The following is a 24,246-nucleotide window of genomic DNA, read 5'->3' as shown; positions in this document are numbered from 1 at the left end:
GTGCAGGACGATCAAGAACCATTCCAAGCTGAGGATATCACAGGCAAGATGATATGACCTTGATTCCATCTCTAGACTTGTTATGCTAGATTGCGTTTCCATGTCATATTGCTCGCTGCCTACCACTGAATTAAATTGCCTCTTGATATGCCATGAACCCAAACACTGATTCCTTCCTAGCAAACTTGAATGGCTAAGTAGGCTTTGCTCATCTACTAATGTTAGCGTTGCTAGATGCAGGTGCTTTGACTCATGTGTTAACATGAGCTTGATATTATTATCTTAAATGTTGTTATTTAATTAATGCACCTATATACTTGGTAAATGACGGAAGGCCTAGCCTTTTGCCGGGTGCTTTGTTCCGTTATTGCCGCCTTAGTTACCGGTTACCGGTGTTTGATTCCATAATGATCGCTCCTAACACGTTCGGGGTTGTTATGGGGACCCCCTCGATAAATCGCTTAGTGATAAGACTTGTCCGGCAGGACCCAACATTGGTGTTAATTTGCTAATCACTTAATAATCTGCATAGGGAATGATCACCCCGAGGATCTTTAATCAACAACCCGGGCCAGTGCTCCTCATGAGTGTTGGTCCAAACTAGAGCACCGTGCGGGGCCATCCCGGGGCAACTCGGGAGATTTCTCTGGCCACTGTACGCTTCGCTTATCCGGCGTGTCCTGAGACTGAGATACGCGGCTCTTATCAGGGTCGTCGACACGTCGGGAGGTCCTGCTAGCCCTGTCTTACCTTAGTGATATATCTTGCGTATAGGAATCCCGGTGAAGCTTTGGTTCTTCCCAGAGTTGAGGTTTTCCTCTAAGGAATCCGACGAGATCACGAGATTCGTGATATAGGATTACTTTGCGGCCCGTGTACGTTTGTGATGGACTAGTTGGAGCACCCCTGCAGGGTTTAATATTTCGAAAAGCCGTGCCCGCGGTTATGAGGCAACTTGGAATATTTTGTTAACATCCGGTATTAGATAACTTAAACATAATCTAATAAAATTGCCAACTGTGTGCGTAACCGTGTCTGTCCCCTCGAAGATCTCTCTTCGATCGGGAACATGGTGGGGTTATGATTGACGTAGGTAGGTGTTCAGGACCACTTAGTGATCAAGTTTTCACGACCGCTAGTATAGTCCACCTTCATATATATTCTACGTAAGATAGCCACCAAATCAAGCTTAGGATGCTGCAACCTCAAACACTTCACCTTTTCCTACCTAATAACTTGATTAGTTCTGGCACCGAGGTCATAGATTGCTGAGTCCCCGTGGCTCACAGATTCCTTCACAACCCCACAGGTTCAGGTACCCCAGAAACAGGTGATCCCGACGGCACGCAGCTGGCGTGGCAGTACGATGAGGAGACAGACCGCCTGTACGTGAGCTATCCAGACGATTGAGGCGTGGTCGTGATCATGGGCCAGCAGGCAGGGTAGCATAGCATTTTCTCATGTTTGTAGTCCATAGCGGAACTACTTTGGTTGTATGCGTGATGTACTCTGATATATATATTATGTAATGGCAATTGAACCCCTGGTTGTCATTCTTTATTGTTATGTATGTGCGTTGTTACCTTGTTTGTGAGACGCTTAGATGCACTCCTTTCCAAATCGGGGACTCGATCCCCGGATCGGAAAGGACCGCATCTTGGTCGTTACACACCTGGCTTGGCCCAAAGGCTCCCTGGTCTTCTTTCGTTCAGGAAAAAATCATTTCGGGGTTTTTATTCCGTTTGGACTCCGTTTCAAAATCAGATCTGAAAAGAGTCAAAAACACGGAAAAAACAGGAACTGGCACTTGACACTGAATTAATAAGTTAGTCCCAAAAAGATATAAAAAGGTACATAAAACATACAAAGAAGGCAAGATAACAGCGTGAAACCATCAAAAATTATAGATACGTTTGAGACGTATCAGTGACTATAGTGAACCGAGATGGGAGCGGAGACAAACTAACTCAGAATATGAACCGGATAAGAGATATCCGGATGAGTGACAACTAGATAGACAAGACTGCCAACAAGATGACGATAAGGCGTCGAGTCGGGCAGGGGGTCACCATCGGTATCACGGAGGTGAACATTGAGATCCATGGGAGTCTCAACAATGCGCTCGTCAGTAAGAGCAGCACGAGCAAGAAGATCCTGGATATACTTTTACCGGGATATAAAAAAGCCATCAGAGGTAGAAGAGACTTCAATCCCAAGAAAGTAGCGAAGAGGTCCAAGATCGGACATACGAAACTGCTCACTAAGACGGGCCTTTACAAAGGCAATATACTCAGGGTCATCACCAGTGATGATCATGTCATGAACATAGAGAAGAAGAAGAAGAGTCCGACCATGAGAAGAAAGATGGACAAACAGCGCTGGATCATGAGCACTTGCTGAAAAACCAGCGGCAGCCACCAGATAGGCAAAACGCTCAAACCAGGCACGGGGGGCTTGCTTAAGGCCATAGAGAGAGCGACGAAGACGACATACCATGCCATCAGGAACAGAATACCCAGGTGGTGGCCGCATGTACACCTCCTCAGGTAGCTCACCATTAAGAAAGACATTCTTAACATGAAGCTGAGATACAGACCAGTGGCGTGTAGAGGCCACGACAAGAAGTGTATGAATAGTGGTCATATGGGCCACAAGAGCACAAGTCTCATCGTAATCACGACCATACTCCTGCAGAAAGCCACGAGCCATAGGACGAGCTTTGTAACACTCAAGTGAACCATCGGAGCGAGCCTTAACCTCGTAGACCCACTTACAAGTGATGGGACGGACACCGGGAGGAAGAGAAACAAGATCACATGTACCAGTGCGTTCAAAAGCATGAATCTCCTCTGCCATCGCAAACTGTCATTTAGGATGAACAACAGCCTCACGATAAGAAGTCGGCTCAAGAACAGCAGCACCAGCGGCGGGAAATCCTAAGAGATCAACACGCGAACGAGGACGAGAACGCAAGCCATAGGTAGGCTGAGACGAGGAGGATGACACATCCGCAGAGGCATCCACATGACGTGAACGAGAGTGTAACACTGAGGAAAATATGAAAGAATACAAGAAGGAATCGCCAAGGTAGAATCAGGGGGTGAAGACGAAGAAGTCACGGAGAAGAAGGTGTAGAATCCGATGACATGTTAGGTGATGAAAACGTGGGAGATGATGCTAAAAAAACCTAGACTCTGATACCATGTTAGAAATATGCAACTTGTATTCTCATAAGGTGTGGAATATATGCAGAAAACCTCTTATACAATGGAATAAGTACAAAAGGGTACATGACTATATTATATATACTCTAACAACATTTAGCCAATTTCAAAGCTCATCAACACTTCTTTGCATATCATAGGTTTATCTTTACCTAATAATAAAGAGGCTATCGCTTCCGTCGGAAAACCCACCGAGGTGATATTACAAAAAAGCCCTTACTGTTTATGACATTAAACTTGTAGTATATATTAAATATTTTTTTAAATACTCATATCTTTTAAACCGTAACTCTAAATTTAACATATTATACATGGAATTTGATTAGAAAAATATGTAGAATTTAAATATGATATTATTTTATCTGTTAAACGTTTAATAAAAATACTATCTAGGGTGCAATCTTAATAATAAGTCATTATTTGTCTTTCTTTCATACCGGTACTCATCCGGGTTGGGGATGAACATGTCAACAAAATCAGGATTAGAGATGAAATTGAAGATCACTTGACTGATTCTTTGTACATATTAAATCTACATGCAAGCCGTGTTAAAATAGAAGACCTGTGAAATTTTGAACTACATTTTTATAGGATAAGACCATCTTTATTTGTATGGTAACTATAAATTCTCAAATTATAGACATTTTTTATAAATTAAAAGCGTGCGCCGTGTGGTATTTCTTTCTCCCGTTGCAACGCATGGACTCTTTTGCTATTATTGTTAAAAACAATATTTCGCTTGCACATCTTAAAGGTTTGCATGAGTTTTGGCTAATGTGCATGGTTTAGATGCTAGTTCGACCAAATTCATATGCAAGGGCTTTCTGGAACTACTAAAGTGTTACTGTCTTCTAACCTGATGATGAAGATTATGTAAACTTTTTAGAAAACGCCTCCAACATCACCGTTAAGCCTCTGATTAACCAACGTCGGTCAAATACACTTGATGTAAATAATATGGGTGATGAAGGTTAAGCCTTTGATGAAGATGATGCTAATGTCGTTTTTTATTGAATACGCTTGTAAATAAATACACGTCTCCGTCGGTCGTTTTATTTCCAGAGCTAAATTAGCCAGCGGCCAATAGAAATACATGGATTCCAAATGCGCCCTTATAGTGTAATAATGGCGCCAGTACCTGTTTACCCTCAGGATATGTGAATGTACAAGCTTACCGGGTCGGCGGAGGCATCTCCAGCAATACAATATAAAATCGAGCAGCAGCGAAGGGCCACATAATACATACAGAGATCTCATTAATTTTCAGTGCCAAGGCGAAAGGTTTCTGATCACATTACAACAAGTACAGTATTGCAGATGAACTTGCCATCGTAATTTTTTCACAGAATAGTATTACATCTCACTTCCCTCCGGAGTTGGGTTTCGCGAGCAGCTTCTTTGGTAGTTTATCCAGTGGAGTTGTTTTCAGAAGGAACAGTCTGGCAGCGCGCTCTTTCAAAGTGCCACCGCATTTTAATCCACGAGTCTGGAGCTCCAGCTTTAGCTTCTCCATGCCAAGTGCCTGGATGACAACAGAGTTTATGAGCAACATGATGTGTCAGAGATACTTCAAACTTCAACACACATATAAAGAGTTCTACAGTGAAGCGTGTAAAAACAATCAAAAATGTGCATATTGGAATCTATTAGACAAAAATGAGATTTAACAGAAGATGGCAAATAGATTTTACATACACCCTCTGTTCCAAATTACTCCGTATTTGAATTTCTCGCTTTGTCTTAACTCAAACTTCACTATATTTGACCAAGTTTATAGAAAAATGTGCTAATATGTACTCGATCCATTTCTAAATACTCTAGTCTTTTTAGAGATTTCAATACGAACTACACATGGATGTATATAGACATATTTTAGAGTGTAGATTCACTCATTTTGCTCCGTATGTAGTTCATATTGTGGAATCCCTAAAAGGGGTTATATTTAGGAGCGGAGGGAGTACAACACATCAAACATTTAAAGTATGGAAGTGTACTTTATGATGAATTTACTGGAACACTAATTTGGTGTTGTTATCTTGATACTCCCTTCGTTCCTAAATATAAGTCTTTTAAGAGATTCCATTATGAACTACTTCCTCTGTTCCTAAATACTTGTTGTTGGGGAGAACTAGACTAGTTCTCTCCAACGACAAATATTATGGTACAGAGGGAGTATATACGGATGTATATAGACATACTTTAGAGTATAAATTCACTCATGTTGCTCCATATGTAATCCTTAGTAGAATCTCTTAAAAGACTTATATTTAGGAACGAAGGGAGTATATTTTTTCTATAGACCTAATCAATCATAAAGAAGTTTGACTTAGGACAAAGCTAGAACTTCAGGAAATTTGGAATGGACGGCATACTGAACATAAGGAGGACATTAGAACAAAGAACCCAGACCAAAGTAGTGTGGAGCTGGATATGTCTTGTCATGAACCACAGTTCATAACTTGTTAAATGATAGAGGGCGGGGGTGGCACACAGCTTGAAGGATACGAGATACTAGAATAGGGAGAAATTCACTATAGATGAGAGAGAAGAATTTCAATGATAAAAAGACTGATTATTTTTAGTGCTTGATCTCCGAAGCTATGCAATGAGCAGACTAGTACAGAGATGACTCAACTTGTCACCTAAAGACTTCCAAACATAGATGGCAGAGAAGAATTCTGATAGTAGACAGACATATTATTGCTTGAACTAGTAAGTTATACAATGGCATGCATAGACTATTTTATAGAAATTACCCAACTTGTCACCAAAGACTCCTAGGCTCTAAAATTCAATCTAAAGAAAAGTAAAACTATTTTGATCATTACTTAGAATTACCAAGTCAAAATTTCTAATATTAATTTACTAAACAAATACATCAATACTGGCGCAGACAAGAGGGAAGAGGCAACTCCTGCTGTCCTAAGGGCCCACAACTACAATACACCAGCTATAGTACCTCGTTGATTGTAAGTCAACTGTTATCGCAGGTGGAGTCAACTCAATGAAAATGCCAGTTCTACACGAGCTGATTAGGCATGTGGAGTAAAATAAAAATAATATGTATGAGCTTCTGCGCCAGCTGATTATGCACTTTTTTTTCACAATTCCCATTCAGCACCTCATGTAAAGATAAATTGGGCATAAAATAGGATGAGCTAGTATTTCGGAGGGGGAACATGAACTTGTTGAGTATCATAGAACAAACTATGTGATTAAAACCATGAACGCTATTTGGATGGGCTGAAAGTAACTTAATCTTTAAAACTCCGGTTTATGTAACTTGTGCTGTCATTGTGATAGTATGACATGCGTATACAAATTGTGCTATATCGCCACTAATAGGTACTAGCAGATGGCTTATTGTCAATTTACTGAATTTCCACGAGAATCCAGCTGCCTAGGGCAACGTCTCCTTTTATTTATGACAAAATCACTACTACCTATCAATATGTCTGGCACAGTGTTACTATGTAACTGTGATGATAAATATGTACACGGAGGGGTTAAAAACACGACATACCTCCAATTCTGCTGCTGAACTGAATGTTGCCAGGTCCACAGGCTCCTCTGAAAGTAGAGATTCGTTATTTACATCAGCAGATTCTTCTACTTGAGGCACAACAGGGTCATTAAGGAGTGATGATGTAGCTGAACCGGTGTTATCCACATCGGTTTTATCATCCGATTTCAGAACTTCCTCTGAAAGAGTATTCTTACCCTCAGAAGTACCATTTCCAAAAGTGCTCTCAGGAGCATCTGATTTCAGAACTTCTTCTGAAAGAGTACTCTTACCATTCTCAGAAGTTCCATTTTCAGAAGTGTTTACGGGAGCAGGCTGAACCGCCATCCCCCCCTCACACTCCAAACTACTCCCCGACTCAAAATCACATCCTGAACTAATCTTTACTTCCATGGATTCCTGAAGAGCATTTCCATTTTTCTCTGAATCACTGCTCTGGGACTTCTCACCGGAGGACTCTCCTTCTGAATGTGACCCAGAAACTGAAGCCAGATCAATCTTCTCCTCCTCACTTTCGTTGGATCCATTTGAGCAATTCCCATGATCAAGAGCTACGGGTTTTGCATCCGCACCCTCATTACCATCCACATCACTGTCACTGTCACTATCACTCTCATCATCTGCAACTTTCTTCTTGCCCATCCTAAAACAATTTGATTCAATCGAGCAGTTAGCACCGTAAAATAGAATAACACACAGTTTAGCACTCTTCAGCGTAACATGCTTGACTACATTAGCTACCTGAAAACAAGACGCAGATTTGCAACAAAGAAACCTTTATAGCCTCCCATCCCTCAACTGACTGAAATTAGCCAGTTACCAGAGCAACTACTATATACATTTCAGCACAACTAGAAAAAATAAGAATATAATAGATCACCAATATATCATGTTTGTCACATAAAATCAAACATAGAGCACCACCACTGTATTTGCGGCTACCATGCTAGAATAACTATTAAACATGATCTCAAGCATGTAAAAAGCACATTCCAGACTTATCCTTGACATCCAGACTCAATTGTACCAGACAAGCTACTAAATGTTGGCTTGGCAAACTTCTCAACCGAATCAAACACAAAAATTCTGGATGAAACAAACACAATTATGAAATAATCTACTACTAATTCACATAATGAACTACGATTGAAACATTATACATCAGTTTAGCAAATTTATCACAATAATTAGTGCACAGTAGGGTACAAACCACAACAGATAAGTTGTTCCTTTAGCACTCACCAAATTTTAAGCTTCTTTGCATCACGTGGCTTGGGGACAGCCTTCCTCTTCCCAAGGGAGGCACGTACGGACTCCTCCACAGCGTTGACGCAGCTCTCAGCATCCTTGCGGTACTTCTCGAGGTACTTGTCGACCTCGGCAGGCCGGCCGCCGCCGCGGCCTGACTCTTTGGCCTTCTTCTTGAGGAAGTCCTCGGCAAGCTTCTCGAGCTGGCGATCCGCGGCCTCGGCCCTCCACTCCTCGAGGCGGCGCTCGGCGTTGACGTGGCGGAGCCGGCGGCCATTTATGTCGCGGCAGGCGTCGAAGTTGCTGGTCTTCTTCTGGCCGGCCTTGGAGGCGGCCCCTCGGAGGAGGGAGCCGAACCCGCCCTTGCCGCCCCGGAGGCGGAGGAGCGCGGACGCGGAGGGGAATTGGCCATCGGGGAAGGACGCGAGGACGGAGGAGGGCGAGATGTCAAGGCGGCCGGTGACGAGGCGGAGGGAGACGGCGGGGACGCGGGAGAGCGCGGACACGGCGTCGAGGAGCGCCGCGCCGGAGACGGTGGGCGTGGAGAACCGGAGGCAGTGGGTGCGGCCGTCGAGCAGCCGCACCAGGATCTGGTACCGGGAGACCTCGGCCATGGCGCGCGGTGGCGGTGGCGGTGGGCGAAACCCTAGCGTCCTACCTCTGGCCTCTGGCGGAGGTCGTTGAATTGAAGGGAAGGGGAAAAGAGGGAGAGAGAGAAGGAGGGGGCAAGACTTTTTGACTACGATATGAAGCTGCACGAGATAACTTAGGCCGTCGGATCTCGCGTTCGGGAGCCTATCCGTCCGTCCACGTGCGCTACCCGATTATTCCACAGGTCGGTCTGCCCAAGCAAAGGAATTGGCCGACGCGGAGACCTCCACGTCCAGATCGCCTTCCCCTCCGACGCCGCTACCGCCACTTGGTCCGCTGCCCGCCCTCGCCTCTCCCTTCTCCGCCTTGTCTCTGCTCCTCTCCGCTCCGCGACCGCGACCGCCGCCCCCCGGCGCCGACGTTCTCGCCCTACTTCCCCGGCCTCTCCCCGCACACCAGCACAGGCCACGGCGACGAGAGAAGGTACCGCTCGACACCGACAGACAGGCGGGTCCAACACGTGGTGTGGGCGCCCCACGTCAGGGTGACTTCCGCACTCGTTTCTGCGTGCGGTTGAAGTCACCCGATTCCGCCCGCGACTCCTCCCGTCCCTCCTGGTGTGGAGTCCAGGTCGGACTCACCGCGCCTCCGATTCGATCCCCTCACGCCGGGGTTCACCAGGAATCCAAGCTTGGAGAGAAGGGCGGAGGAATTCTTCTGCATACACATAGCTTCGGAATCACGCAACCGCGACAACGTCCGGAGCTAAGCCCGAGTTACTGCTGCGGCATGAAGCCCAAGGTTGCCGGCGCCGCCGCCGCCGGCGAGAAGGGCCGCGGGGTGGACCCGTCGCTGCCGCGGTTCAAGTGCCAGGAATGCCACCGGGCGCTCGTCGTCGTCGGCGTGGAGTCATTCCCCGATAGGTTGCCCGCTCACGCCAACTCTGGTACTACCTTTTTTTTGTGCCCCCGTTGGATTCGTTCCTCTTTATTACGAGCCTGTAACGATTGCATAAGTTTCAATATAGCGCTGCTTCATGGTAAGAATCGAGGGAGCGCTGGCTCTATGCGAGACAAGAATTCGGCGTAACTGAATTATGTGTGACAAGTCTCTAGCAAAAAAAAGGGTATATGTTGTGTCATATAGGTTCTGATGGAATTGTTGGTAGCTGTTTCTGGAGAACTCTAGTTTTTGATTTGTAAAAGGAATATTGTTGCATTCATATGGACAAAGGAATATAACCAGCAAATGCTTGCACCTGTAAAAGAAAATATCATATAATGATAATTTAAGGTGGAAAAGAGTTTATACCTTTCTTGTTTATTTACATTTCATGATGCTACCTGCTGGAATTGCTTATTTATAATTGCTAGTCAGATAAAAAGCCAAGCTGTTTCAGCTATTAGCATAAGGTAAGGTTTGGCATTTGCTTTGCTTGCTTTTCTGTAAACTGATCCATCGGTGTCTCGGATTTGTCTTTGAAGCACTTGAAGTGTCCTTTTTTTTTTGCACACTACTTACTAAGTAAGTTTCTCTTCTTTTTTTTTTGCACACTACTAAGTAAGTTTCTCGAAGATTGTATTTTGTGATAGTAACGGTTCTTACTTCTTATGCCATTTATGGATCAGGTATGCATGCATCTTCTGTTCAGGGCAGCATTATGGGGGCGAGCAGGATGGACAGTTCTTACGTTGTGTTGTCCAAGCAGAACAGACCTCAAGGCCCTGGTATTCCCCCACGGCCACCTAGTGCAGCAGCCCGGCATGTCGAGCCTAACCAATCAACAAGAGCAATGGAGGGGTCATATATAATGCTTCCACCTGCCGCTGCTTCCATATACAAGACATCTACCTCCGAAGGAGGTGGCGCACATCTGTCGCCTCCAAATCTTAACTCTACTAGCCCTTCACCAGGCAACAATTCTGGATTTCACTCTAGTGTGACTGTCTTAAAGCGGGCATTTGAGATTGCTAGTTCACAAACTCAGGTAAATAAGTTGCTTGAAACATTTCCATACTGGGCCTCTTTTGATTCAAGGATTTTCATAGGAGTCTTGTAGGATTAAAATCATTAGGATATTTTCCTGTGGGGGTTATTTGATTTGTAGAACTGAATCCCGTTGGAACTTTTCCTATGGATTCCTTTGCACTGTATTTCAAAGGAAAAAAATCATCCACTCAAGCCTCTTGGAAAGAATCCTTTATTTTCCTGTAGTGTGATCAGACAAACTATAGAACAAATTCAATCTGATATGATTAGGGTGGACATAACATTGCAATTCTCTGTTTTTCCTATTCCTGTTTTTCTTTTAAATCCTGCGTATTAAAGAGACTCTGGGTATTTATAGCGTGTGGTGTTCATGTATATGCAACTCTTGCCGTTTCATGCTATGCAGTCAACTTACTTGTATTTACTAATCCGGATATTTTGAGATTGCTGCTTGACAAACTCAGTTGCAATAAGTTGCTTTAAAATATCTCTTGTACTGAGCATGCATATGCATTTGCTTCCATTTCATCAGATTTGCATTGTTTTTGCTGCTGCATGTTGTGTACATTGCATCACTGCACTAATTAGTGTCTTGGTTTTTAGAAGGAAAAAAACAGCGCTAACACATGTGTGAATATGTCAATATGAAATATATTGCAGGTTGAGCAGCCACTCTGTCTGGAATGTATGAGGGTGCTATCTGATAAGATGGACAAGGAGATTGAGGATGTAAATACTGATATCAAAGCTTATGATGCATGTCTTCAACGCTTGGAGCAGGAATCCTACAACATCCTTAGTGAAACTGATTTCCTCAAGGAGAAAGAAAAGGTGTTGATCTTTATTCAATAATAACATATACATGTTAGATGGTAATGAATGAGGTCACAAGATGCAGGGTTTATTGTGTAGTTGTTATCCTAGATGTATGCCTTTATCCTACGGATCTACATGCAACAGATTCTTAATTCTAAGAACCATAGTAAACTCCAGTTTCATGCTGCTTGCTCATGTCATATCAAACAACAATAGATGAAAATGTGTAACAGTCTCCTGTGAAGAAAAGAAAACACATTTTTCTTGCGAGTCATATGTATAATATTGCTTGAGCAGCTACATCAGAGATAGCGGAAATTACATGAAATATTATTATTAGCTCGATTTCGGGGTTATTTTTGTACGAGTTATGTAATTGACCTTGTATTGTAGTTTCTAAACAAAGCTAATTACAACATGGAGAAGTAGGAAACAATCTATGATCGCTATGCTGAATTGATGTTTAATTTTCTATACATAGACTTAAGTCCTATCTAGTTAAGAGAAGTGCTCAGCTTCGGTCAAGAAGATAATGGAAGACAAAGGAATATATTTTTAATAAATCATAGTAGGCTCTGCACCAGTACCATCAATGAAAATGTGTTCATTTTCAATTCTACAGTGTAATAAATTATCTCTCTCTCTCTATATATATATAGATAGATATATTAAAGTGTATCCATTCATGATTTTGGCCAGTATACTGTAGAAAATATTCCTTATGTGTTAAAATTTTAATCGATGCCTTTTATTTTCAGAACTGGCAGCATTCATTAGTTTCTTGTAAGATAATTTCAGGTATTTACAAATTCGATTTTGCATTATGTGTATTTTGTCATTTCAGATAGAGGAAGAAGAAAAGAAACTAAAAGCTGCTATTGAAGAAGCAGAAAAGCAGTATTCAGAAGTTAGCTCTGAGATGAAGGATCTTGAAACAAAGTCTAAACAATTTGAAGAATTAGAAGAGCGGTTGGTGTTTTCTTCACCATGCCACTGTTCAGGCATCATATTTTTAGTCTTACAGTTTTTCTAGAAGAAGGATAGATTCTCAAATTAATTTCTGTTTACATTTGGGTGTGAACATGTATACTTGGCAATAGAGGCAATAAACCTGATCATTTTTTCTTCATGATGCAGCATGGTATTGTTCTAGAGTATAATAGCTGTGATACAGTTACAATAAAAGGCATTAAGATTACTGAAGGCATAAGGACAGCGTTATAATGTTTCTAGTATAGTAAACACTCCTCATTTCAAAATGTAGCTGTTCGAAATTAAACTGATTCTGTTCTACTAGGTAGTATACTGTTAACTGAAAATAGTTTTCTATATGGTTGACACCAAAAGATATCACCAGTTTGGTTTTCCAACTAAACAGTGCTTTTGGGCAATCTGTTTATTTTTCGTTGGCTTATGTCAAGCTCCAACTACTTTGTAAACAAAGCTAATGTGTCATACTTGTATTCAGGTATTGGCATGAATTCAACAGCTTCCAGTTTCAGCTGACATCTCACCAGGTATATACCTATTACTGGCCACACATTGTCAGATTAAGAATATATAATTACCGTTCTGTCATATTTTGAGATATACTCCCTCTGTTCACTATTATAAGATCTATTTTTATAACATCTTATAATAGTGAACGGAGGGAGTACATTCTTGTTGGCACCACAACTAACATCATTTTGCGACTGATGTTTCAAATCAGCCATGCATCTTATTCCAGATCAGCAAACCAGTTATATAGTTTATTTTATGCTCCTGTATTTTGTTGGCATAACTAAAATATTTTGAAAAAGCCAATATATAAAAAATGCGAATGACAGGCACTAGCACCATTGGCATTGTTATTGGGAAAACAACAGTGAGCACACTTGGTAGAGACGAAACCTCGAAAGCGGGTAGGCTGGGCATGCACCCACCCTCTAGTCACTGAGCAACACTCCATTAGTCTTAAAAAGCAAATGTGGTCTACACTGTGTCAGCATTGTTATGTTTCATATATGCTTTCCTTTAAAGCATCATGATTTTGTCATCTCAAAATGCATTTTTTAATGTCTGAACTGTTTGTTAGCGTTTTCCTTTGATGCTCCAAATCATGGCTGAAAATATATTGCGTACTCCACTTTGCAGGAAGAAAGAGATGCGGTTATGGCCAAGATAGAAGTTTCCCAGGTCCACCTGGAATTGTTAAAGCGCACAAATGTTCTCAATGATGCATTCTATATTTCACATGATGGAGTGATTGGAACAATAAACAGCTTCCGTCTCGGTCGTCTGCCTAATGTACAGGTAACTATACAAACTATATAATCTGTGCATTACTACTGCTATTTGTTTCAATTATGACATCAATGTGTTTGAAGGATGGCAATCAAGACATTAGTTGGTTACATTTGTATAATTGGTACGGAATGCAACATCCATGTAGTGTTCGTGGATGATGGTGATCAACTCTATGCACCGGGCACTGCCAATTTTATAGATATTTATAGTGGCTACTAAAATATTAACTTAACATGGACCTGCTGGCTTTTGACACTGCAACTTTGGATAATTATGTTGTACAAGATTATGCTGGAGCTGCAGTGCACCGTGGTTGTGTGCACACTGGATTGAACCGAGCCATACATTAGATTACTATAAATTTTCATTCAGATGCATCTGTAGTTCATATATGCCTATTTGCAGTACAGAAAAAGTTCTATGCAGTCATTCAGTCAAGGGACACATCCATTTGTTACTCGCCTAACTGGTAGTGATCCAACAGTTATAATTTCATAGTTCATTTGGCTTATTAAGGAGGCGGCACTCCTGCAATATGAATCAGTTTTGGAATAAAGAGAGATATGCAGATCCCTTGGTTATTTTTTTGACTGGATATGCAGACCCCTTGTTGATTCATTCACTGTCCTGTGTGCTTCACTTGTGTTCTGTTGATCTATTCAATCTGTATTTGGAGTACACACATTTTATCTTATCTTGTGTTATGTTGTTCTGTTGCCTTGGCCGTAGGTTGAGTGGGATGAGATAAATGCTGCCTGGGGTCAGGCTGCTCTTCTGTTACACACGATGGCTCAGTACTTCCCGAAATTTCAGTATCCTTGACACATGCGGCCTTTTTTATCTCGATCTATTTACTAGTGACAAGTCCCTATTCTTGTATTGCTAAGTTGCTTAAATGATAAATTTTAGTAATTCTTACGTACACTAGAATTGTTCCAAGAGGAGATGATTTTGCTGTGAGTTCCTGAACTTCTGTCCAGATACCGGATCAAGATTCACCCTATGGGAAGCTACCCAAGAGTAACAGACATCAACAGTAATACCTACGAACTGTAAGCATTATCTTCCAAATTTACTCCCTTTTTACCTAGGATGATATCTAGGTCTCTCTCATGGAATAGAATAATGATGGTTATATTATTGGACCTGTTCATGTATATGGTAGTAAAATAGCTCGATTGAACATCTTCTGCAGATTTACAGACTTATTTATCATTTGCTAATCTAACCTTCACTTAGCATTTGTTACGTTGGTCAGTGCATGTGGGGGTATATCAAAGGGAAGTTACAAATCATCTTTAGCCTTTCTAGCTGCTGGCAGTGCGTTTCGGGTGTTTGTTTTGCTTTTTTGTTTTCTTGCTGAGCAGTGCGAGTTTTATCGAGCTTGGAAGTTAACAAGATGCATTGTTGTTGTTCAGGTTTGGTCCTGTGAATTTGTTCTGGAGCACCCGATTTGACAAAGCCATGACATGGTTTCTCACTTGCCTTCAAGAGTTCTCTGAGTTTGCCATAAGTTTGGATAAAGAGAACAATGTTCCAGCTGAAAAGTCACTGAAGCTTCCCTACAAGTAAGGATTCTTGCAACTTTCTTGGTTCTGGCACTATTTCTGAATTTCACGGCATTTCACTGATGATTTTAACATGACGTGAAATCTGTTCAGATGATCTAGGTTTTACTGGCAACCATATAAATTCTTATTGTATGTGGTCAAGTGATTTCTGTGATTGTATTTTTTTTTTCTTTGGTTCCTATGAAACTTAGTTTGACTACAAGTACCGGATCACTTATGGGATGAACATAACCATAAGATTGAAAGATATCTTAAGTATATGCAGCATTAATTTCATCTCTTGGTTTCACAGGATTGATGGTGACAAAGTAGGGAGCTACACAATCTTCTTAAGTTTTAATAAACTGGAGAACTGGACAAAGGCTCTAAAATATATGCTTTGCAACCTGAAGTGGGTTCTCTACTGGTTTATTGGCAATACAAGTTTCGCGCCTCCATCTGCATCTTTGTACTTGGCGCAGTCTCCAAACAAGAAGGGTTGATGTGATTGTAGCTGCATGCTGACCAATCACAATACAATATGAAATTTATGTACATAAACACCAGGCGTAGCTAGTTTCCTTGTTGCTTGCAAGTTATCTGCCCATTGTATATAAATATGGACTTGAGTGGGTTTCATTAGTATGTAGTACTACAGAGTGCAGAGAAATTGGAATGACAAGAAGAATGCAGCGTTGTTTGCATATTTTCTCATTTTCTATTGAATCGGATTCTAAAATCATTGCTTAAAGTGGAAACCCGCATAAAAGAGGACTCCACTTATAGACATTAAGGATATTATAGTATAGATCTAGCCTGGCTCCACCCTCCTTAATGCATATATACTTTGAAAGTTCCATAATATAGTCTATTCTATTCTCTCCTACTTCCTCCGTTCCTAAATATAAGTCTTTTTAGAGGTTTCATTAAAAGACTACATACGGATGTATATAGACATACTTTAAAGTATATATCTACCCATTTTGTTTCGTATGTAGTCTTCTAGTGAAATCTTTAAAAAGACCTATATTTAGGAATGGAGGGAGTATAACTCTAGGCTATATATTCATACGCATTTCTTACATTGCAACCAAGCAGATTATCTGGAACCATGCATGAATTGAGCTAAGCTGAAACTAGTCAATTCGATGATGACCCGATTCTGCGGCTAATGTTGCAAAAATAAGAGCTTGAATACCGCTTCTAAATAATCCAAGAAACATGACTGGTATAGGGATTACTAAGGGGACATGATGATTTTTCACCCGAGCTCATATGAGCTCGGATGAACAGTAAATTCGAAAAATATTTTAAAAATCTGATTTTTTTAAAAAAAACTTTGACAAATGTTCTAAATGTCCATAAAATTTCATCATGAAATCACATTTATGGGAGTCGTGGCAAAAAAAATTGAAACTTTGAAAATGCTACTTTCAAAGCATTTTGGATCCTAATTTTGTTTCTTCGCCACGACTTTAAAAATGTGATTTTGTGCTGAAATTTTGCAAACTACTAAAACATTTGTCAAAGTACTCCCTCCGTCCTAAAATTCTTGTCCTAGATTTGTCTAGATATGAATGTATCTAGTCATGCTTTAGTATTTAGATATACTCATTTATAGATAAAACTAAGACAAAATTTTTAAAACGGAGAGAGTATGTTGTAAAAAAAATTCAGATTTTTTTAAACATTTTAAAAATATTTTACAAATTTACTGTTCATTCAAGCTCATTTGAGTTCGGGTGTAGAAGTACACTTTTCTTACTAAGGGGAGTAAAGAAAAAAAAAACAACGACTAATTCATCCGCCAATATATTCCCGAAAAGTCGAAAGCTAAGCAATAATAGTATGTAGCACTGCAGAGTGCAGAGAAGTTGGAACGACAAAAAGAATGCAGCGTTATGACTGGCACCTAAACTCATTCGTGTTTTTCTAGAAGTACGTGTAGCTTTATTTATACTGGCTAATATCACAGGTATAACGTTTTGGATCAAAGATCCGAAAAACTGCAAAGTTAATCTTACAGCTAAGAATTATAATGAAATGTCTTAAAGACATCCGTATCAATTCTTGCTACTACAGACGAAATACTGCCAGGGCTTTTCAATAAAAAGATTGCAATTGGACCGGAGTAGCGATACTGCTAGTATTCGTTCATGTATAGCATGTCCCTCTTTTACTCCGCTATGGAATCTGATATCGCCCTCGGTTGATGTGTTTGGAGCTTGACCCATCATGCAAACAGAAGCCGGTTTACATGTTGGCACGGTCTGAGCTGCCCCGTTCTTCTGCCTACTAGGATGACGGCCCAAAGCATTTCGGATGAGAAGCAAAAAACAATGCACCAGCCGGGAATCGAACCCGGGTCTGTACCGTGGCAGGGTACTATTCTACCACTAGACCACTGGTGCGTCGATGACGTTTATATTTCGTGCTCACTAATCTACCCTCAGCTGTAAACTCGAGACAAAAGCGTACCAACTTGCAAACAGCGGTAGACTGCCCTGCAGAGTTCATGTGTTTTTTTGTGCACTCTGTCATTTGCATCGGCTCGGTCGAGAGTAAATCGTCCCAGCTGTGCGTTTCTCAACTTGCTACCGCTAATTAAATGATGACATGCCAACCAATCAAGTACCACTCCCGTCCGCCAACAGTCTGCACGTTCCAACATCCCATCCCACCACGTTCCAACATCCCAGCCCAGTCTGGGGTACGGCCGGGACGCAGCTCCCGTCGCACGCCCGCATGGTAAAGTGTGTGGGACAGACACATGGGAGGGAGGAGGACAGCACGGCAAACTACAATGTTTTTTCGGGCAGCAAACGAAAGGCGAGGCCAGCTGCAGGAGCCGCGCGTGAGCCCGATCCATGAACCGCGCGGGATCAAAAACCAGCCGCCGCGTCCGAACGGCAGGCTCTGTGTTCATTTTCATCTACGTGAAGACGCGACGGCATGCATTTTTCATTCAAGTGAAAAACGCTGTGGTCAAACTGCTGTCCGATTGCTAGGTTGCGCACTTGCAGTGGAAATATTTTTAGTTGAAAATCTACGAAGCGCCGATGGATTATGGTAATGATCACGTGACTCGAGTCACTGGAACAGCGCAGGTGGTCGGCCGGGGTGGATTTTTCTGGAGGCGGTCCATGCACCGTGTCCAGGGCGTCGGGAGATGCGAGCAGAGCGGCGACGGGAGCTGCGTCCCGGCCGTACCCCAGCCAAGTCCCAGCTGGCTTCCGCTCATTCCCAGCTGGCCTCCTTCCCTACGCTCAGCTCTGCCTGTGTAAGAAACGCCATGCATAATGGCGTTTGGCGCCTGTGTAGAAACGTCACTGAGGGTGACGTTTCTAGATGATCTGCAACGCGAGCTAGACCGACGTCTGAATGTGGACCGAAAACGTCACGGTAGACATGCGTTTCTATGTACACCAACAACGCCACGGGTTCTGGCGTTTCTAAAAGGGTTAGATCGTAAAATAGTTTCAGATCGAGTTCATTTTGTGCATTACTTTCGTCTCCTGGGTCAAAACAGTGAAAAAAATCCTTGGTTCGCCTTGTGCGTGAAAGGCACTGCCGATTCCCTCCCCCGCAAGAAAAAGAAAAAAGAGAACTGCCGATTCCCTCGTACGAGGCCTACTGGAGTACCTACTTCAGTTCGTCGATGCGCAGTTCAAGCAGACCGTCTGATTAACAGCGTGCACAACAAAGCCAAACTAACCCTCATCTATGAAGAAACCTTTTTTTTTTGCGAGCGACATCTGTGAAGAAACTAGTTAGTACTCCTCCTGTCTGTGATGAAACTTCGTTCCCATATGAATCCGGTGATGTGTTTTTGATGATCTGTTATACTAGATATTATTAATATACATTTCGTGTGAAATTGACAACCAAAAACACACGCACACCCTACGCGCCCAGCCAGAGTGAGTGACAGTGAAAGCCCGAAAGAAAAACGCCAATGCAACAGTTGTCAAGCTTCTCATGGGCATCTAACTCATGCAGGTGATGGATGAGTTGGAAGAGGGCGCGGGCCTGAAGTGGGTCCGGACCACGGTAGAACTCGACGACCACATCATCGTCCCGAACCTTGACCCCGTTGCCATGTCGATCGAGCCGGACAGGACTCTCGAAGACTACTTGGCGTCTCTATCCACACTGCCCATGGACCACTCCCGTCCTCTCTGGGAGTTTCATGTCCTGGACTTCCCCACCTCCGATGCAACAGCTGCCCTTGCTTTTCGTGCACACCACTCCCTCGGGGATGGTGCCTCGCTATTATCCCTTCTCATTGCAGCCGCCGACCCGTCCAAGGTGTTGCCGACCACCGCCCCACGCCGCGTCAGCACAATGAAAGCCTTGACACCACGCTCACCTTCATCTACGGGCGCGGGTGTCATGGTTGTTTTCACTGTGTGGATCGTGTCTTTGCTTCTTCTTGTGTGGCACACAGTTGTGGATATAGTATGTTTTGCTGCAACGGCCATATCGATGCTACGCGACCCACCGACATTGTTCAAAGGTCCTGGGGGCGCCGAGTTTCGACCCAAGCGCTTCGTGAACCGCATGTTGAGCCTTGACGACATCAAGTATGTCAAGAGCGTCATGTGTTGTGTATGTACATGATTCCCTATTTCTTGGCAGAATATTCTATTTCATCTTTTTCTCTCAAGTTAGAAGACAATTACAGGTGAATCACAATTCCGCTCCCCATGTGTACCTTGCAGACTGTCAATGATGTTTTGCTTGGAGTGACTTCTGCCGCCTTGTCTCGGTATTATTTCCGAAAAACAGGTGAGCTCAAGTAATTTTAGATATTTTTGTACATTGTTGAGATGGTTGTGTTGTTACTTTATGAAACTAGCATAGCCTTAGTTAACCAATTTCAGGTGAAAGCGGCAAAAAGAACATCAAGGTGCGATCTACCTTTATCGTCAACCTAAGGAAGATGACTGGACTACATGTAAGCCCCCTCCTAGAGTTGTCTATTTGATTAGATTAGAAAGATCGTACACAGAAAACTTACATGTGCAAGATTGGAAAAGTAAACATCATCCAAAGCTTGAAAAAAATCATCCGAGATCCACCTGAGCACTCACATGAAAATACTCTTAAAAATATATTTGTTGTCAACCGTGAATATTTCAGGGGGTAAAAGGAGGAACTTTCTATTGATCGCGGGGGTGTTGTTGCGGAGGAGACCCCTGAGTCTTTTTTCATTTAGGTTTAACATGCATGCATGCACAATTGTCAATTTGTGTCATGCGCAGACACTAGCTAGCATGATGAAATCGGGCAAGGAGAACGACGTGAAGTGGGGAAATCAACTTGGCTACATGGTACTCCCTTTCCATATAGAAAAGCACGACGCCCCTCTCAAGTACGTCGAGAAGGCAATGAGGATAGCACACAGGAAGAAGAGCTCCATGGAATCGGTCTTCACGAACTGGAGTGCATTGATGATAACGAAAATCTTTGGTATTAAGGTCCTCCGTCATTTTGATCTTATTTTCATCTTGTTGTTTAAGTGTTCTTTCAATTAATCCTCTCCAAGGGGATTAGATGGGATTCCCTCTCAACCCCCCACCAAATCGAACAAGGCTTAAAACGGTTAGCTTCATCACGTGATAGGTCATATCATGTATATTCTTGCCATACATACCAATGCTACTCAATGTTAGGTCTCTAACTTGGAATCTTGGATCACACTGTAAACCTTGAAAACCTTGGCAGTCCAACCTTGTATGCAGGCAGCAGCTTCTTTGTGCCATTCCTTGTTCAAGAACACCACCATTTTATTCTCCAACATGATTGGGCCAACTGAGCAGGTTGCTTTGTATGACCACCCCATTCTCTACATTGCCCCAAGCATCTATGGTCAACCATATGTAAGTTATGAAAAAAAAATCTCAATTTAACAAAAAAAAACTTCTTTGATCAAAGCATTGTCTTTAGTTGTTTCACGGGATACGTTTGTAGTTTTTGCCTATAAATACGGCATCCTTAATATGCAACTATTCCTAATATTTTATTTTAATGTGTACCACAGGCACTGACTATTCATTACCAGAGTTACATGAACATTGTTAAGCTAATCTTAGCAATAGATGAAGCACAGTTTCCAGATGTCGATGGTCTTTTAGAGGATTTTGTCGAGTCTCTGAGGCTAATTCGAGAGGCAGCTTTAGGAAAACCACGTATTGTAGAAGAGTGTTCCCAGGAAGAACATGGACATGGAGAGGCATGAATGCATGACTACATAAAGTGTCCAAAGGTCCTGAGCCTTATTTTATTAATAAAAGTAGTGTTTATGGAGATAATCTCACGAGTGTTGCACATATTACATAAGAGATCGTGATAAGTTGTACTTAGGTTGACTAATCATGCAATGCACACAACACAAGCAAAGTACTTTGTTGACTCACGCTCAAAGGAGTCTCGCCCGCAACCAGCAGCGAGCTCGGCGGCGAACACCAGGACCGGATCTCCGCGCCCCCAATCGCAGAACCGCTCGCGTCACCTCCAGGGGGGCGACTCGGGCGCCCTAGCCGCCGCCGCTCTCGACCTCCCTCCTCCCCTGCTTCCCTCCGCCGCCGGAGGAAGTCGGCAAGCGAAGCTTGCCCGGCGGACGGCGGACGGCGGGCCTTCCTCCCTTCTTCACGAAGGGATCCTCTGGTTGAGATGCGACGGCGCTCCTGGGCATACGACATGGAGGCGGAGTTGGCGCGCTCGGGCGGTGGCCCGATGGGATCCTGGCAGCGCTGCGGGGCTGCCGGCGGATCTGGGGTTAACAACCCCAGATCGGTTCTCCTTCTCGGAGGAGGCTGGATCTGAACATGGTGGTGGCGCCATCCCCTTCGTCAGGGATGACGGTCAGGTGGTGGGTCCTTGTGGCATTGCCGGTGGCGGTGGATCTTGGGATCCCGCTCCCGGGGACGTCGCAGGATGTGGTGGCCCGTGCAGGAGAGATGGGTTATTCAAACAGACCTGGGTAAAAGCTTGCTTTCGGCTACTGCCAAAGCCGGCAATGGCGGCGTTGTCTACGTCGTTTCCTTACTGAAGGCATCGCCGAGGAGAAGTTCAAGGCCACTCTTTGCTACCTCCGGGGGAAACCCTAGATCAGTAGATCGGATGATGGCGATGCTCTGGTGTCGTTTCCCTCTTGGGGGCGTCATTCATGGAGGTACACACGGGTTCGAGGGATCATTGGTCGGCATCAACGATGGAGCGGCGTTCCTTGTGACACATCGACGTCGTGGAGTCTCGGCGGCGAGGCGCAGAAAAGTCTCGACGACGGATGCGTGATGATGAGCGCGCGTAGGGAGGAGGCGCTGCCTGGCGCCGTGGGGGCATCGACGGCAGGCCTTGCAAGGTCGATGTGTCAGTAACTCTTCTGAAGATGGATTGATGGAAAGCGGCGGCGACGACCTATGAGGGTGCGTTGGACCGGTTTGTGCCCCTGACCCGGTATGTGGCTTGGTCCGGGCCTCCGGCTTTAGATGTTAGGCTAGGTGAGAGGTCTGGGTATGTGGCTCACACTTTCTCCACCCCTTCATCATTGTATAGGAGTAGCGACAGATATTGTCAAGAGGACGGCTTCAGATATATTGATGTATTGCTTTGTAAGATCTTTGTGAATAATTAATAAAATGGCTGCATGCATCTTCCAGATGCAGAGGCCGGGGGTCATCATCCTTTTCTAAAAAAAAGAAAAAAAGAAGTCATTTTTAGGATAGTAGAACCGCACCTAAACTCAGCTCTCTCACCCACTTGCAATTTTGACCATTAGATCATGGGTTTGAAGTGTTTCTGGTTGTCAAATTGTTGTTTGTCCCTAACTGGGGTGCCTATCATAAGGGCTGCTACTATCGTGGGGATGTCATGGCAAGTGTCCTCATAGAAGAGCTTAGTTGTGAGGCCATGACAGCTAGGCGAAGCCTTGGGTGGGGTTGATCAGGAACGGGAGAAGCAAGTTTACCTAGGTTTGGCCCCTCTCGTGAGGTAAAGGCCTACTCCTGCTTGTGTTTTCGTTTTCGATGTGAAGATCTCGATTACAAGGGTGTTGTTTCGCTACCTGTGGCTCGAGAGCTTCTGACTTGGATCTGTCTCTTGGACGACCTAGGGTTTGTCTTTATATACTAGGTCAATCCTGAGTGTTTACAATGAATTTGGGCCATGCTCGTACATGACTCCTCATCAAAGTGGAACTCCCCTAAGCAGGCACCACTAGGACGACTTAGGCATGATCCTCTAGGCCGACCCAAATAAGGAGAAGGCACGAAGGTCTTTGTTAACCCACAAGTGTAGGAGATCGTCTGTAGCCTTTTTTCGATAAGTAAGAGTGTCGAACACAACAAGGATCTGAAGGTAGAATTAATATTCTCTCAAGTTCTATCGACCATCGATACAACTCTATGCCCGCTAACACTTACTTTACCTAGAACAAGTATGAAACTATTATGTAGGTGTAAAGATAAGTTTGCAAGAATAAAACTAGGATTACTTAGCTAGAATAGAACTATGAATAATTTGCAAGATAACAAAAGTTCTAGTAAAAAGTTTTTGTAACACAACAGAAAGATTGTCCATAGGCAATTGAATATAATATGATAGATACTTATCATATGCAATTAGGGAGAGACATACGCTAACCCACTTTTCATACTTGGATCATATGCACTTATGATTGGAACTCTAGCAATCATCCGCAACTACTGAATATCATTAAGGTGAAACCCAACCATAGCATTAATAACAAGTCCTCTTTACTCTCATATGCAAACAACCCCTTACTCGGGTTTGTTTTCGAGTCACTCACGCAACCCACTATAAGCGATTCATGAACATATTGTAATTGTAATCCCTCACGCTTGCGCGACACGGAGGGCACAATAGGACAACACCATATTAACATGCAACTCATGTCAATCACACCATAGCACAATTAACCCATAGGAAAAAATAAATCTATTCAAACATCATAGGATAGCCACACATCATTGGATAATAATATATAGCATTA

The 24,246-nt window shown here is 43.1% G+C and overlaps 4 protein-coding genes and 1 non-coding gene across 6 annotated transcripts; 3 read left to right on the top strand and 2 right to left on the bottom strand.

Annotated features, from left to right (window-relative positions):
* Positions 1-4,460: 4,460 nt before the first annotated feature.
* On the bottom strand, positions 4,461-8,782 carry LOC123444120 (replication stress response regulator SDE2). Its single transcript, XM_045120736.1, has 3 exons — positions 7,990-8,782; positions 6,748-7,390; positions 4,461-4,746 (listed from the first exon to the last, which is right to left on the bottom strand). The coding sequence occupies exons 1-3, from the start codon at positions 8,607-8,609 to the stop codon at positions 4,585-4,587; spliced, it is 1,425 nt and encodes a 474-aa protein (XP_044976671.1). The 5' UTR covers positions 8,610-8,782; the 3' UTR covers positions 4,461-4,584.
* Positions 8,783-9,118: 336 nt separating this feature from the next.
* On the top strand, positions 9,119-15,940 carry LOC123444118 (beclin-1-like protein). Its single transcript, XM_045120735.1, has 10 exons — positions 9,119-9,532; positions 10,215-10,573; positions 11,236-11,406; positions 12,236-12,360; positions 12,860-12,908; positions 13,528-13,686; positions 14,410-14,492; positions 14,661-14,732; positions 15,099-15,248; positions 15,544-15,940. The coding sequence occupies exons 1-10, from the start codon at positions 9,376-9,378 to the stop codon at positions 15,731-15,733; spliced, it is 1,515 nt and encodes a 504-aa protein (XP_044976670.1). The 5' UTR covers positions 9,119-9,375; the 3' UTR covers positions 15,734-15,940.
* Positions 15,941-17,570: 1,630 nt separating this feature from the next.
* TRNAG-GCC lies at positions 17,571-17,641 on the bottom strand. The gene has a single exon. It is a non-coding gene; the product is annotated as a tRNA-Gly (tRNA).
* Positions 17,642-19,223: 1,582 nt separating this feature from the next.
* LOC123440101 (wax ester synthase/diacylglycerol acyltransferase 11-like) lies at positions 19,224-20,920 on the top strand. 2 transcript variants are annotated; one of them, XM_045116682.1, is made up of 4 exons: positions 19,224-19,838; positions 19,952-20,018; positions 20,114-20,187; positions 20,495-20,920. In XM_045116682.1, exons 1-4 carry the CDS (start codon positions 19,224-19,226, stop codon positions 20,765-20,767), a joined length of 1,029 nt encoding a protein of 342 aa, XP_044972617.1. In that variant the 3' UTR covers positions 20,768-20,920. The 2 variants fall into 2 exon arrangements, 1 of the variants encoding a protein (XP_044972617.1); XR_006630277.1 differs by lacking the exons at positions 19,224-19,838; positions 19,952-20,018 and having other exon boundaries at positions 20,111-20,187; positions 20,373-20,587.
* Positions 20,921-20,961: 41 nt separating this feature from the next.
* LOC123440099 (wax ester synthase/diacylglycerol acyltransferase 6-like) lies at positions 20,962-21,549 on the top strand. The gene is made up of 2 exons (XM_045116681.1): positions 20,962-21,112; positions 21,274-21,549. Exons 1-2 carry the CDS (start codon positions 20,969-20,971, stop codon positions 21,469-21,471), a joined length of 342 nt encoding a protein of 113 aa, XP_044972616.1. The 5' UTR covers positions 20,962-20,968; the 3' UTR covers positions 21,472-21,549.
* The last annotated feature ends 2,697 nt before the right edge of the window (positions 21,550-24,246 follow it).

The sequence above is a fragment of the Hordeum vulgare genome, chromosome 3H (genome assembly GCF_904849725.1).
Source record: "Hordeum vulgare subsp. vulgare chromosome 3H, MorexV3_pseudomolecules_assembly, whole genome shotgun sequence".
In the NCBI taxonomy this organism is placed as follows: domain Eukaryota; kingdom Viridiplantae; phylum Streptophyta; class Magnoliopsida; order Poales; family Poaceae; genus Hordeum; species Hordeum vulgare.
The sequence above is the reverse complement of the archived record's forward strand: the minus strand, read 5'-3'. Positions and strand labels throughout refer to the sequence as shown.